Source organism: Belonocnema kinseyi, chromosome 4 (assembly GCF_010883055.1).
Source record: "Belonocnema kinseyi isolate 2016_QV_RU_SX_M_011 chromosome 4, B_treatae_v1, whole genome shotgun sequence".
Taxonomy (NCBI): Eukaryota; Metazoa; Arthropoda; class Insecta; order Hymenoptera; family Cynipidae; genus Belonocnema; species Belonocnema kinseyi.
This window is the reverse complement of record NC_046660.1, coordinates 144,167,489-144,182,467: the sequence shown is the minus strand read 5'-3', so window position 1 is coordinate 144,182,467 and position 14,979 is coordinate 144,167,489. Positions and strand designations below refer to the sequence as shown.

Genomic DNA, 14,979 nt, shown 5'->3' with positions numbered 1-14,979 from the left:
TTAGTTTTGATAGGTGATTTGAACGCATGGACTAGCGAACAAGGCGGAGAGACTTGGGATGGAGAAAAAGAAGCATATATAAGGTTACTAGACATAATAAGAGAAACAGGATAGTCTACATTTAATGGCAAGGATTTAATATGAAAGGAGATGAGGAAGGAGAGATCACATTGGTAGGGAAGAAGAGACAGCGATAGACTACATCCTGGGCGGAAGAAAGAATAAGGAATTTGGTAAGTTGTATGAAAGTGTATAAGGAGATTCGGTCCGAGAATTTCCCGGTAACAGCTACACTGAAAGGTGGTGGTCAGAAGCGAGAAAGTTGGAGAAGGGAACAAGAAAATGGGAGCCTGGGAAGTAAATCAACTGAAAGGATTTAAAGAAAAAATGGAAAAGGAGAAGAGTAGGTTTATAAAAGAGAAGGAAATAGACTCGTTAATAGAAAGATTGAAAGGGTCGATTGAGAAGGTAAAAGATGAGATAGGTACAAAAACAGAAAAAGAAGGGGAAAAGAGAGGCTGGTGGGACGAGGAATGTAAGGAGAGTAAAGAGAGAATGAAAGAGTGTGTAAGAAAATGGAGAATAGGGGCAATGGAAAAGGGTGAGCACATAGGAGAAAACGGGAACATGTGAGGTTGCTAGAAAGTAGTGATAAATAAGGAAAGAGGAGGAAAGAAGTGCGTGAGTGAACAAATCGAATTGGGTGAGTGGACAGACTATTTTATGGGTCTCTTAGGGGGAGAACAAAATAGAATAATAGGGTAAAATAGAAAGTTGTTACAAGGAGAAAGGGAGGTAGGGAATTGAATAACAAGAAAAGAAGTGAATACGTTAATGAATATAGTAAAAAGAAAGAAGGCTACAGCAAAAGAATGTATGGAGAACGAAGCGTTGAAGTATGGAGGAGAAGAGTTAAGGGAAGGCCTGTGGGAGATCGGCAACAAGGTATGGAATGGAGAAGGGTGGACTGAAGAGTGATTGACAGGGCTGATGGTACCACTTGTCAAGAAAGGGGATGGAAAGAAGGTGGAAGTGTGAAGAGGGATCACTCTCATACCAGTTGGCTACAAAATATATGCAGAAATTGTATGAAAAAGGTTAGGGAATCAGATAGAGGAAAGAGAAAGTATTCCACACAATCAGACGAGTTTTAGAAAAGGAATGGGAGCCTTAGACAACATTTACGTACTGAACTACTTAGTAAACAGAAATTTAGATAGAAAATGAGGGAAAATAATCATGTTATTCGTGGACTTTAAAGCAGCTTTTGATTCAATAAACAGAAAAGTGTTATGGCAGGCAATAAAAAAGAGGAGAATAGAAGGAAGGCTGGTGGAGAGGATAAAGGAAATTTGTACTGAAACCAGGATTAGGGTGGATATAGGAAAGGGGAACCATATTGGCTAACCGCAAAATATACTCTCTAGCTTATGCGGACGACGTAGTTTTGTTAACAGACAACGAGAAGGGGAATGAGGGTCTGATAGTTTCATGCGTTCGTCTGGGCGGTGTTGTGTTATGGAGTGGAGATCTGGCAATGGAAAGAACATAGGACAGTAAAGAGCATACATGAGCGATTTCTGAGGTGGGTAATGGGGGTTAGCTGGAGTTGCCCAGGATAAATGTTAAGAGAAGATTAGGAAGGGAAATAATGGTTACTAGGCAAATGAACAGAGCCTGGAGGTTTGAAGAGAAGCTAAAAAGGGGAGAGAGGAGCAGAATAACGCAAGCATGTTTGGGCGAAATTCCGAACAATGAGGCGAGCGGAAATTTGGGAAATTCAAAATGGGAAGAAGAAAGGAGAAATATAAGAAGGGTTTGTGAGATAAGAGAAGGGGTTATGGAGTGACAGGACATACAGTTAGAGCTATTATTTAATCAAGGAGAAGAGAGATGCACAAAGATTCTAGATTCTAGGTACGAAACATTAGAAGATAATCAGCTGATAACTTAGATTAAGGATGGAATGTAAATTTTATGTACAGAGAGCGAAGGCTCTCAAACCCGTAAAAGTTAGAGATTAAATATACAACTACAACTATTGTGACGCCACTATTTTTTTTAATAGAATTTTGGGGTCCTCTTAGTTGCGTACATCTTGCCCTTTACTAAATAATTACTTCTAAAAAAAATCCACTTTAAGCCGGGCGCCAGTCCTTTCTTGGGACAGATTCCAGAGAAATATTCTACACTTCCCAGAAACAAGATAACCAAAACATATACCGAAAAAGAAAAACACACAAATAACTCAAAAAGTGTCCCTTCATAGATAAGGAATATGGAATTCTTAATTTCAAACCCTAAAATTCCTAATCTGTAAAATTTCTCAATTAGAGACGCAGGCGATAAATGATAAGAGAGATAAGAGAGATGTAAATGAAACGAACTATAAAACAAAAAAACAAAAATGAAATAAAGCAATCGGGCAGTAACTCTAATTCGAACTAAATGGTTAGCTCAGTCTAAAAACAAGATTAGGTAAAGGTAGAGGGGTCGGGTTTTAATGAATTGGGAAAATTCGATTTCACAATGATAATTGAAATTGGTTTATTATTATTATTTTTAAAGGACTTAGGAGTACATTTATAATAATATGAACCGTGGCTTCAATAAAGATTCTAACTTACTATAGTCTCTATAATCTTTAAATTACGTAAATTTACAAAACAAAACAAAAAAATAATTCAAAAGGAAAAGTGGCAATCAGAATTACAATAACAATTAAACGTATACGGAAAGGGGAAAATAGTATCCGTTAGAACAATTTTAAAGTAACAGCGGTAAACTTATAGCACACAGAAATTTCAAGATATAAAACGAAGTAATTTTTAAGTTTAACTCGTCCATAGGGAAAGGGGAAATGGTCTCTGCTAATACAATTTGATGGGAATACATCCAGAAACTGAGAGCACATTCAAATATTATAAGATATAAGATAAAGTCATTTTGGAATCTAAATCATCAACAGGCGAAAGGGGAAATGATCTCTGCTAATACAATTTTACAGGAATATATTGGGAGAATGAAAGCACATTGATATACTCTGAGATATCAAATAAGGTCATTTTAGAGTCTAAATTGTCTATAGGGGAAAGGGGAATGATCTCAGCTAATACAATTTTAGAGGAATATATTAGGAGACTGAAAGCACATTGTTGCGGTTTAATTTAGATAAAATGGTAAGGCACATGATTTCGGACTCGGCACTCCGTTAAAAAAAAATATTTCACAGATACATAATAATAGTAATACAAATAACAATCATATAAAGGTTGGTATGATTTTTCCAAGGAGTAAAATTATTTAAAAGAAAAAAACAAACAATATAATCAATAAATTAGGAAGGTGGCGAAATTACCTACTTTATCCATAATTAAGCTGGTAATCGCCTTGGTCCATTTTCACCAGAGACATGTCGTGGATCTCAGGCGGCCCAAAAGAGAGCAGATACGATAATCCAGGAGGGATAGCCAGAAGAAAAATACGCAGAAGGTCACAAGACAGAAGAAGCCTCGCTAAGGTGGAGGTGACGACAGACCCTAGCCGATGACGCAATGTGAGGTGGAGACCTTCACGATTCACCTCTCCAGACCGCAAAATTCGAAAGCTCTCATAGCGTTGTTTAGCGACAAAAAAAAGACAAACAAAAAAAAGGAAAACATAGAGAAATAAATCTTAAATCTAAACAAAAAAATAATAATAAGGAGTGCCGAATTTACTCTTGATGCAAACCAAGCGTATTTTACTAAATTTTCAAGTAACTTTGTTTTTGTGATGTTCGGGAAATCCGCAACATCACACTATGTGTTTGAAAATTCATGTATATTGTTGAACATTCGTCTTTTTCGAAGAATATTAAACTTTTTGTTCGTAAATTCAATTTTGATAGAAAATTTTTTTTCGAAACATTATATTTCTAGTTGAAAATTGACCTTCTTTGGTAGAAAATTATTCTTCTTGTTTGAAAATTCATCTATTTTATTCAAAAATTCATTCTTTGGTTGAAAATTCGTTATTTTCGGGTTGAACATTAATTTCTTCAACTGGAAACTTAAGTTCAAACTAAAATTTGAAGTTAAAAAAGTATTAATTGTTATTTTAGGTCCTCAAATATGGTCTCTTAAATATTTACTTACACAAAGCAAATGATATTTTCCTCTTCACAATAAATCTAATGATTCTATGGTAATTCAGGATTGTAAAACCAGAATAAAGTTGAGGAGTGGCTGATTAGATCGTCATTCGTGAAGTCCACTTCTGCTCAAAATAAAGTAGGGAGGGTAAAAAATTGAATGGAATTATCGCTATATAGGTACGAATCAGCTTGCATTGAACTATTTTTATTGATCCTTTATATCTAAAAACAAAATGATTTGCTATTCAAATTTGAAGAAGTACTTCGTTTTTTGAGATTTTTAGCTATATCTACAATAAGGAGAGAAAAGGAATTGTTTAAATGAAACTTTAGGGAAGTGCTTTTGACTCCCAAAAGAAAATTTCTATTGGTATTAGAATTTCGCGCAAAAAAACTTTTTGTGCTTTCGATACGCCCTAATGTCTACCTATCACAACCGAGGGGCTGAAAAAAGTATTAAGAGGCGTAAAAAACTATTCCGCTCCGGAACCAGATGGTATCAAGATCCACCAGCATTTGGCCAGCATTTACACCTGATATCTAAAGTAGGAAGAGCATATTCCAGAATGATTGGTAAAAGGGCGCATAGTCCTCCTGCCAAAGATAGACAACTTAGCTGATCTAAAGACTTACACGGTAATCAATTGTTTGAAAATACTGAATAAGATCTTCATAGCTGTCCTGAATGATAGGATTTTCGGACCTGTGTAGCAAGAAATGTACGAACATCGAGGCTGATAGAGAGTAAAACCAGATTTACTATCTCATCTGAAACATATCATCTTAAACAAATAGTATCACCTTTCATAAAAAGCACTGTTCAGGACGACGCTATGAGCCCCATCCTCCTGTGCTTCACATTACTGCCACTATCTCTAGCACTATGCTATTTCGAAGAGCACTTTTGCGGCCAACTTGGAAATAGAAAGCATAAGGTCACTCATGCATTTTACATGGATGATCGCAATATCGATGCTAAAAATAAAAAGCAGTCTCACCTAGCCCAAGAATAGTCGAAGAATACTCTCAGGACATTTGAACAGAGTTTGAGTTAGCAAAATTCTCCAAGGTTTATTTGAAGCGAGGACAACTTTATGGCATTCCCGAATACCCTGAGCTCTTCGACAATAGCGCTTTTGAACGTATTGCCGCTAGAGAGACTATGGCTTGGTGGGCCCGACACAAGGCTGCATTTAAGACGTGACATAAATAATGGATACTCTCCGAAGCTTATACAGACGTTTAATCCAGCAGATTTAATCTTCCGAACTGTCGGCAAGAAACAAAGCATCCGAAACAAACATTCTTGCCGTCTCGATAGTACTCTATTCATTTGGAGTGATTCCATGGGCGAATGAAGAGCTCCAGTCCCTTAATATCGAGATATGAAATGTTATGCACACGATCAAAATCATGCACTTTAAGTCTTCTGTCCCGCGACACTACATCTCACGCCGTCAAGATGGTCGCGGAATACTGAAGGTTGAATGTCTTCAAGACAGGAAGCACGAGAAATGAGCAAAGGAGCGCTTATGTGCAAAAATGCGTAGGAAGCTGCTGAAACACCTGGTCTTGACTTCAAGATTAGGGGTGAGTACAATGCATCACATCTTATTTATCTCGAGTACTCACTCCTGAAAACCTACATTAAAAAAGCACAGGAGAAAAACTTCCGTGAACAGCCCCTAGCAGACCAAAGGTAACGAAAGGAGCCTCTACAAAGTACTCTTAAAGATCCCACTGAGTCCCCCTTCGGTTCCTTCTTAAAAAACTAAAAAAAAAAAGAGCAAGATCAACTTTTAAATTCTTGAAATTTCGATTCTACCTTAAAATTTGCATTAGAAACTCACCGAGTAATCGCAATACTTTTTCTTGCAGTGTTAAAAACTTTAAAAAATAAAATACCTTTCATTTACATGGCCCGAAGACGGCTTCAAGTGCATCTTCTTTTAGTAGCAGTTAATAAGCGTTCCGTCAGTAAATTTAAGAATTTTGTTTGGATGGTAGAGGCATGCAGTGGAAACCTCAGACAACAATGATGATGGATGCGCTTGAATTCACCTTGAGCAGAAGTTAATGACATTTAAAAAAAATTTTAAGCTGCAAAAAAAGTATTGTGAATACTCCTTGAGTTTCCAATGACAACAGGATACATGGTTCCAATGACAACAGGATACATGGTATCTACCAAAAATGTGGAGGATCAGGCGATGTTATATAAGTTAACGTTTGCTTTCCTTAAATCACTCGGATTGAAGTCTGGCATGGAGCGTTTAATTTTGCCATGTCAAGACGGTGTCATTTTCACTTTATCATATCGTCGCCACATTTTGAGCCAAGACACTCCCGATGTTAGCTGCAGAGCGTGTAATGCACATCTCGGGTATCTAGGACACATATTATCTAGTTGTCCAGCTTATGCGGGAAAGACCTACATTCAGAGGCACAATCTGGCACTAAGAGTGCTTTATTACCATCTCAGTCACTCTTACGACATTAGTCTTAATACCGCTAGGCTAAACGCTCCCAAGGAAGTCGAGTTAATTGTCGAGAATGAGAAGTGCCGCATATACTGGAACATAATATTCTCAACAATTTTTTTCTGTTTGAACTAATTGCTTGACTTTGATAAACAAACCATGTTTGTTATCAAACTTTCGGCACCAGCTGACAAGAACATCATAGTCAAGGAGAATGAAAAGAACAATAAGACAAAACACTTGCGTGCATTAAAGACATGGAGCAAAACAAGAATAAGATCTTTCTGCATTCATATCGCAAGTGCCTTGGCATGTTTTTGACAGGTAAATATGTCTTCGAAACTAATAATTAGTAATCGCTTTGCACCTCTGAGGACACCAACACAAACATGATCACTTTAGTCGAATATTCTAGGTGCCGTTTTTGGCGTTCCCTTATAAATACTCGATACCTGTTCCCCTTTTCCTTCTTCTCGATTTTAATATTGTTGTCGACCGGAGTCGAGATTTTGATCTGTTGTCGGCGTTCGGAGCGTTCGGCAGCACGTTTTTGCAGTCAACACCGTAAGAATGACAAAGATGGTAGTACAGCACTGTGAGGGCCGCATTATGTCTCAGAAAAGACGTCACTCCCAATTTAGTGGGACACGCAGATAGTATGTGTCCTTGGTACTCAAACTGTGTACGACACACTCTGCACCAATCCACTAAGGTAGAAATGAGAACTTTTTGGCACGCGAAAATGAAACCTTTCTGCCTAAATTAAGTCTGCAAGATTTGAGAAAAGCCAACGTTAGCTCCGTCGACAAGGTACCCTTCACAAATCTTGGGACGCTAAAAATAGTCAAAATTGACCCGCACCCCACAGCCGCCGTTCCTTAAAAGTACTTAGTTTGTAATGATTTTTTATTCTATTCAATGGTTTGTAATTCTTTCAAACTTTTTCATATCCTTTTAAATTATATTAACTTCCTTGAAATCAACTGCAATTCTTCGAATAGCCAGATATATGCCACAAAAAAAGAAAAGGAAGAGAGGTATAAAGACTTAATTAGAAAGTTGCAACGTTGATCTAATATTCTGTTAAGCTAGTCGTCCTGATCGTCTGTGGTTTCGAAGGTATTACGTTACATTGATTTCGCCAAAAGCAGGATGACGGTAAATAATTTGATTCGTGACGAAACATCAGCACCGGGGGCTCTCCATTCTAATTGATTGGATTTTTATCCAAGATATAAAAAACAAGCAATGCAAAACATCCAATACTACAAGCGTACCTAAATTTCTTTGAAAAATTGAATAAATGACTGTAAATCTATATTGAAATACTCGTAACTTCGTAAAATAAATTATGGTTCGAGAATTGGAATATAAAGTGTCACGTAATTTTCTCTAAAAATCAGCACATTTTATGGCCGCGAAATTCTCCATCTTGAAGCATAGAACCTACCACAATTTAAATGTATCTGACCTTTTTATTTTCTTATTACTTAAATTAATATATGAAACTTACTCAGCAATCAAATTAGCTAATTCAGGATAAGAATTTCCGGTGATTATTACAATATCCGCAGATATAGGTCGGTCCATGGTTAAAATTTTCGTCTCAAAACTTCAAATCAGCTGAAAAAGATATAATTTGTGTTTCTGAAACAAAAAATAATGCACTATAAGAATGAGTTTTAAACAAAGAACCCATTAATATTGTGCTCATAAACCCGAACTTTTTGTTCGTATAACCTTCGTCAAAATGTACGCATATATTAAAGGATTTATTTTTCTTAGAAACTCTTACAATTAAATACTTGAAAACGCTTTCAAGTTCGATTTTTTAATTGCTTTATATGCTTCTATTGATATCTAACATTACATCATACTTATTCGATAACTTCTTAAATATTAGTAATGGAAGTTCTTTATTTCAACAAAGCGCATTCGATGGCGATCTTTAATTTAACCTTGATGATGAAATTAAATGTCATTTCAAGATTAAGTTAAAAAAATGGAATCCTCCCTTTTTGATACTAGAAATCGAGCGAGAGGGAAATTTTACGTTTAAATGTGTATTAAGGTCATAGGTTAAATTTGTCCTTGAAGGTCACTCTTAGGTTAATAAAACTTAAAAAATGTCAGAATACCTCTGGGATCAGCAGCTTTTGCAAAAATTTCATATCAATTAAAGTTATTTGTTTCAACAAGGCACATTCAGTAGTGACCTTGACTCTGATATTTAAGGTCCTGTCCGATAAAAATTAGATTTACTTTCAGCGTTACCCAGAAAGAAAGACGTAGACGAAACAAATTCTGTTCGCATTGGGGTGCTTAATTATCGTGAGTCCCCTTGCCTTTCGCATTTCGGGGTGCTTAATTGTCGTGAGTTCTCTTGCATCTCACGTTTCTGAGTGTTTGATTATCGTGAGTCCTCCATCTATAATTTAAAAATGGTTATGCTAATTTAGCGAGCTTTCTTTCGTGAATTCAGTTTTTTTACTAATATGAAATAAAAATGTACATAAACTTAATTTTCAATCAGCGATAACCCATAAGCTTGTAACAAACACCTGTCTGCAATTTTTCTGCTGTCTGGGTGCGGTGAAGCTATCCTATGTAGATATGACAAATATTTTCAACCACACGTTTAGGGTTGGCTTGAATCAAATTTAAAAAACGACAGTCGAAACGAACTGTTCGTCAGTTTGATAATATAGGTAGTGTAAAAGATCGACCTAGATCAGGCAGGTCAACTTTAGCAGGAAATGAACAGAAATCATTGGATGTCCTATTATCATTCATTGAAGATCTACATATTTCCATCAGTAGGACTTCTCAAAAACATGATTGAGTACATCGTCTGTTCATAACTTATTAAAGAGAGCTAAGTTTTAATTCTGTAAAGTTTAACTTATTCATAAGTTAAGCGAGGATGATTTGATCGTCGCGTTGAGTTTTGTGAAGATATGATGTCATGCATAGATAAAAATCCCGACCTCCCATCAAATATAGTTTTCTTGTACGAAGCAACATTTGAACTAGATGGAACATTATATAAGCATAATTGTAGATATTGGGCAGATGAAAACCCTCATTGGGCACGAAAAGATAAATCACAACATCTACTGAAACTAAACGTTTGTACTGTAATACTCTTCTTTACTCATAATCTGTTCCCTAAGGGTTTACATGACTTCCATTCCTTACAATCTTTCCACTTACATATTTGTTATAAAATCTGATCCTTACTATTTACAGTTATTTACAAATATTTACATAAATGAGCGAGCGATCGAAAGCAACTTTACAAGCGACACATCTTTCCAACACATGCTACCATGTTTTCTCCTCCCATTCACATATTCTGCACTTTCTGTTCTCTTCCTTCTCCCGATACATCCCTTCCCTTACATCGATTAACAATCTAAATCTAGCTATTTTAGTCCACCTTCTATCTCCCCATTCCTTTTCTAACTTGTAATTCAGCAGTAATTTGATTGCTGAATGCTGTGTTTCTTGATTAATGCATGGGACAGAGGAGCGCAATTGAATGGCCGGCTAGATCATCTGATCTGAAAGATCTAGTGCATAGAACAAAACGTCATAATTTAAAATAATTACAACAAAGAATTATAAAAGAATCGGCTGTAATTCTTACTGATATCAAGCTGTTAACCAATGGGAACAGAATTTACTACGTCGTTGTTCTTTGGTAAGGCTGAAAGTAAATCTAATTTTTATGAGACAAGACCTTAAGGGTTAGAATCAAGGTCACTACTGAATGTGCGTTATTGAAACAAGTAACTTTCACTGCTATGAAATATTGCCTTACAGATACTCCATGGTTCGTACCGAGGCTTTTATAATAATAATAATAAATAATTATAAAAAATGGATTATAAATACATAACATTTATATTCAATAATAAATCAACGAGTTAAATGATTCTACTCAACATCCAATTATTATTGCAAACAAACCTAGTATTGTTCAAATCATTCGTAAAGATCAGATTTGAAAGGAACGACGCAACAGTGTAAGGTTAACCCAACAGCCCAAGAAAAGCTACACATCATCTTTTGCGCAAAAAACAGGCACACGTTAATTAAAAAGCAATAAATTAATTGACAAGGAAACCAGAAAAGGCAGCTGCATTTTCAATCTCATAGACTCACAATATGCTGTTACCTATAAGTACATACACAGCGCAGTAAACAAACATGAGCGACACACATAAATTTTCGCATAACTTACAATACCAGCAGACTACACATTAACTGAAGAGCCATAAATTAATCAGCAAGCCAAAACTAAAAACAGACACGATTTTCAGTACCACAAGTTTACAAAATTCTGGTACCTACATCACATCTACATCATTTAGACATTCTGACCTACATATTTCTATGACAGACATCAGAATCTTAGATCTAAAAGCAATAAACATCTTAATCAAGATGACAGCTATAGGAGGGTGAGCCGTTCACACACAAACAAAAGGATACACGCAAGAATACACGCAAACCTTATGCTCTTCTACGCATTATAATATCTTACCCTTGGACATCTAGGAAGGGATACCATATATTTTGGCAAATGCGCCATTCTCCATATTTGAGCACATCACGATTCCTAATCCCTGATTTGCTATCTCACTAATTACCCCGATGGTACTTTGGAAGGTATACAAGACATTACGGTTACTATGACATTCTCCATGTATGGGCATATACGCCCATTGGACAATTAGGCTCTTACCACTCTTCTACCTAATTTATTGACAATGCTGATTGGAATCAAGAGGAATCCCTACTTCTAAAACAACTCACCCCTACGGGAATCTAAGAAGGGATCTTGTGAATAAATACAGCGGATTTGGAAGCAGAAATCAGTTAAGTTCGTTCCGGTTTGGTTGATTATACTCCAGCTTCAGTTTTTAGTCCAGTCTCAGTTAGACAATCCAGATTGTACAGAATCTTCGAAACCCCAAACTCCGGTCCAACAGTCCAGGCCCGTCAACCATATAAATCTAAAATCTAAGCAGAATAGCTTCTGTGTGAAAGCCCGAGTCGAGAACACCTGCCACAAAGGGACAACGCAGGCCAGATACGTTGACCTTACCATATCAGCCTGCTGAGCCGTATTCAGCACCATCCACCCCCTTCGGGTACCCCCCATACAGGGTGCCAACAGAAGGACGAGATACTTTCGATCGAAGGAACGAGAGGGCGAATTGTCTACTCTCTACAAAAGGGAACTTTGTAAGTAAGCAAATATTATTTAACACCTATATAATCTTCTCTCTTACCAATGCACATTTGATTAATTGGTCATTCTTGCTTAAGGTGGACCAAAGAATCAGATGATTTGAGGTCATCCGGCGGTTTGTAAGGAAAGGAGCACCCAACTGAAAGTTGGAAAGCACCCAGTTCGTCAAATTTGATCTCTCGAATTAAATTCTCTTTGTACTCAAATAAAAATTAATTATTCTATACATTCTAATGTAATTGGTTTATTTAATAAATTTGGTAGTTATCCTCATCCCAGCTTTCTAGTTTATTTAAAACTGGAATCTGAAATGAGGCACCATTTCCCGGAGAATCGCTTTTTGTCTAAAATTTCGCAAAGTTTTGAGCCTCAGTTTCATTTCACTTAATGGTTTTGTCTTTTTTCATTGAAGGTAATAAGTGAAATTGCTGTTACTGAAAGAGCTGCTGATAAACGATGACGCTCTAAAGCTATCTGTGCTTGCAGAACATTGGACGACCTTCACAATGAATTTCAAAAACAGGGCTTTATCATCAGTCGATCAGGCGTGTACCTTCGGCTTTTTCCCAGGTTGTCTAGATCACAAGAGGGAAAACAACACGTTGTGACCATGCCTGTAAAACTGTGAAACTCTTTGGCATCAGTTCTGGGTTCGAACCAGGTGTTTTTTTGGTCCCAAGGCGACAAGGCTCGCGTTCCGCCAGGTATTACAGCTGAAAATGCGCAAGCTCCAATACTCATGCACATAGAGTACCGAATAAGTTTGCCCGATCACGACTTCGTTGTTGCTGAGAGACACAAATTGATACCATCAGTTTACGCTGGCATCAAAATTCGTGAAAAATGGGGAAGGGCAGCCCGACTCTAACACTTACTCAGGACCTACGAAATTTCTATACGTAATGGAAAACATTGCTCATCAACGACGGAAACCAACGCTTTTGATCTTAATCGTCGTTTGGATCTACTTTAATTCGATTCCCTTGTGAAAACGCTAGACAATCAAGTGAAACCAATTTTCATCTGTATCTCTGATGGTGGTCCTGACGAAAATCCCCGTTACACGCGGGTGACCGCTCAATATTATTTTTAAAATTTCACCATTTCATTCAAATTTTGCCTTTTTTTGGAGACAATTATAGCCATTAGGATTTTCATATGAAGTTTGAAATATTACCCTTCGACGATAATTCAATGGTTAACCATTCACAAAAAAATGTATGTCACAATTGATCGCAATTGATCGCAAACAAGTTTTTCAATTATCACCGACCTCTACTTTTAGGCCTGATCTTAACTCATGAAACATTTGGATCTCATCTGAACGCAAAAAACGAAACTATTCATGAAGATTTGGAGAAACGGACTTTCAAGTATGCGGGCCTATGTTTGGTGTTGTCATTGTTGTTCCCACGAGAAGCTAGGGAAAGGGGTTCGTCCATCCTTGTAGAGCCCCGCATACAAGGATAAGGCTGCGTACTCTGAGAGGTCGCCCGGTATCCCAGAGTCACCGTTCTAGACACCTCACCCTTGGTACAGGGACCCTCTATCCGCAACCCCAGGACGCGTTCGGTGGCTTTGTCATAGGCCCTTCAGTTTGATTCTAGATGAATCAAAAGCCGAGTGCTTTCAGAAGTCTGGCATGAGCTCACAATCGATGGATTTCCCGTCAAAGCTGAATAGGTTGATCCAATCGAACTTCAAAAAGCTTGTGATGAAATTGATGAACAATGGTATGCAAGAAATGTACAAGAATCACAATACTTGCTACAACAGCAAATTGCTCGAGAACATTAGAAAATCAGCGCTTCTATTTTATACCAAAGATTAATTTTCTTGTTACAGGTCAAAAAGATACAGTACATATGCAAAAAATGTCCAATTCCTGCTATTTTTCTCACTGTAGAAAATTTAGATATGAAAGGATTGTTCTTGTCATTTTACGTATTTATTCTATCATAAAATCGCAATGTTTCATGTCAAAGAGTTTTGTTTCAATTACCTTTTGAAAAGAACTGACTGACCGCTTTGGCAAGAGTAATCATATGGCAGTTGCTCCAATACTTCATTCGGCATTTGCAAATTGAGGGCCAGTTGAAGCAGTAATGGGCAAAACTTTCCTTTATCATCCTCAAGGTCGGTAACAATATACCCCATATGGCTTTGTTTTACGAACAAGGGCGGAGGTAAAAATCCATTAGGTAGCAAACTCCACAAACTTGATCACCGAGGTTCACAACAAGATTCCGAATCACATTTTGCAATTTGTAGCAAGTATTGTGATTCTTGTACATTTCTTGCATACCATTGTTCATCAATTTCATCACAAGCTTTTTGAAGTTCGATTGGATCAACCTATTCAGCTTTGACGGGAAATCCATCGATTGTGAGCTCATGCCAGACTTCTGAAAGCACTCGGCTTTTGATTCCTCTAGAATCAAACTGAAGGGCCTATAACAAATCCACCGAACGCGTCCTGAGGTTGCGGATAGAGGGTCCCTGTACCAAGGGTGAGGTGTCTAGAACGGTGACTCTGGGATACCGGGCGACCTCTCAGAGTACGCAGCCTTATCCTTGTATGCGGGGCTCTACAAGGATGGACGAACCCCTTTCCCTAGCTTCTCGTGGGAACAACAACGAAAACACCAAACATAGTTGTAGTAAGTGCGGTTCAAAACAACAGAACACGCAGGGCTCCCGACAATGGATCGGCCAACAGTGCCGACCAATCTAGAGCTGGGGGAGCCAATGAAAATGGATTCAATGCGATGGATCGGCGGGATCTCGTGACCTTTGGGTGGACGGAGCAACTGAATCACAACTTGCTAAACTGCTACGATGCGAGTGTGGCCCGTGAACGGGGGGACATGGCACGGCTGCATGCTCTGTGGTGCGAGAAACACCCTGAGCTATCGCACTTTTCGCAGCAACGTCTGCGAAACCATGCTGAAATACTCCGTAAAAGGGGCTATGTAAGCGGAACGCCTACTCTACCACTGCTGGAACAAGCCGGCAATAGAGAAAGAGAGGCGACACTAAGACCAACCGCAGGTAGGCATCCAATAGAGGAAGAACGATGCTTTATGACCCGGAGAAACATCAAC

General features: G+C 37.7%; 1 protein-coding gene across 12 annotated transcripts in view; it reads right to left on the bottom strand.

Moving 5' to 3' along the window:
- LOC117171332 (phosphoribosyl pyrophosphate synthase-associated protein 2) overlaps positions 1-14,979 on the bottom strand; it is a 228,065-nt gene that overhangs the window by 155,984 nt on the left and 57,102 nt on the right. For 7 of the 12 annotated variants that reach the window (XM_033358547.1, XM_033358548.1, XM_033358545.1 and 4 more), the window contains exon 2: positions 8,129-8,262. In XM_033358547.1, the coding sequence (XP_033214438.1) occupies positions 8,129-8,205 (77 nt within the window). In that variant the 5' untranslated portion in view covers positions 8,206-8,262. Of the gene's footprint in view, positions 1-6,040; positions 6,117-8,128; positions 8,263-8,753; positions 9,044-14,979 lie in introns of those variants that run through there. The other 5 variants (XR_004466864.1, XM_033358543.1, XM_033358556.1 and 2 more) reach the window with 3 other exon arrangements.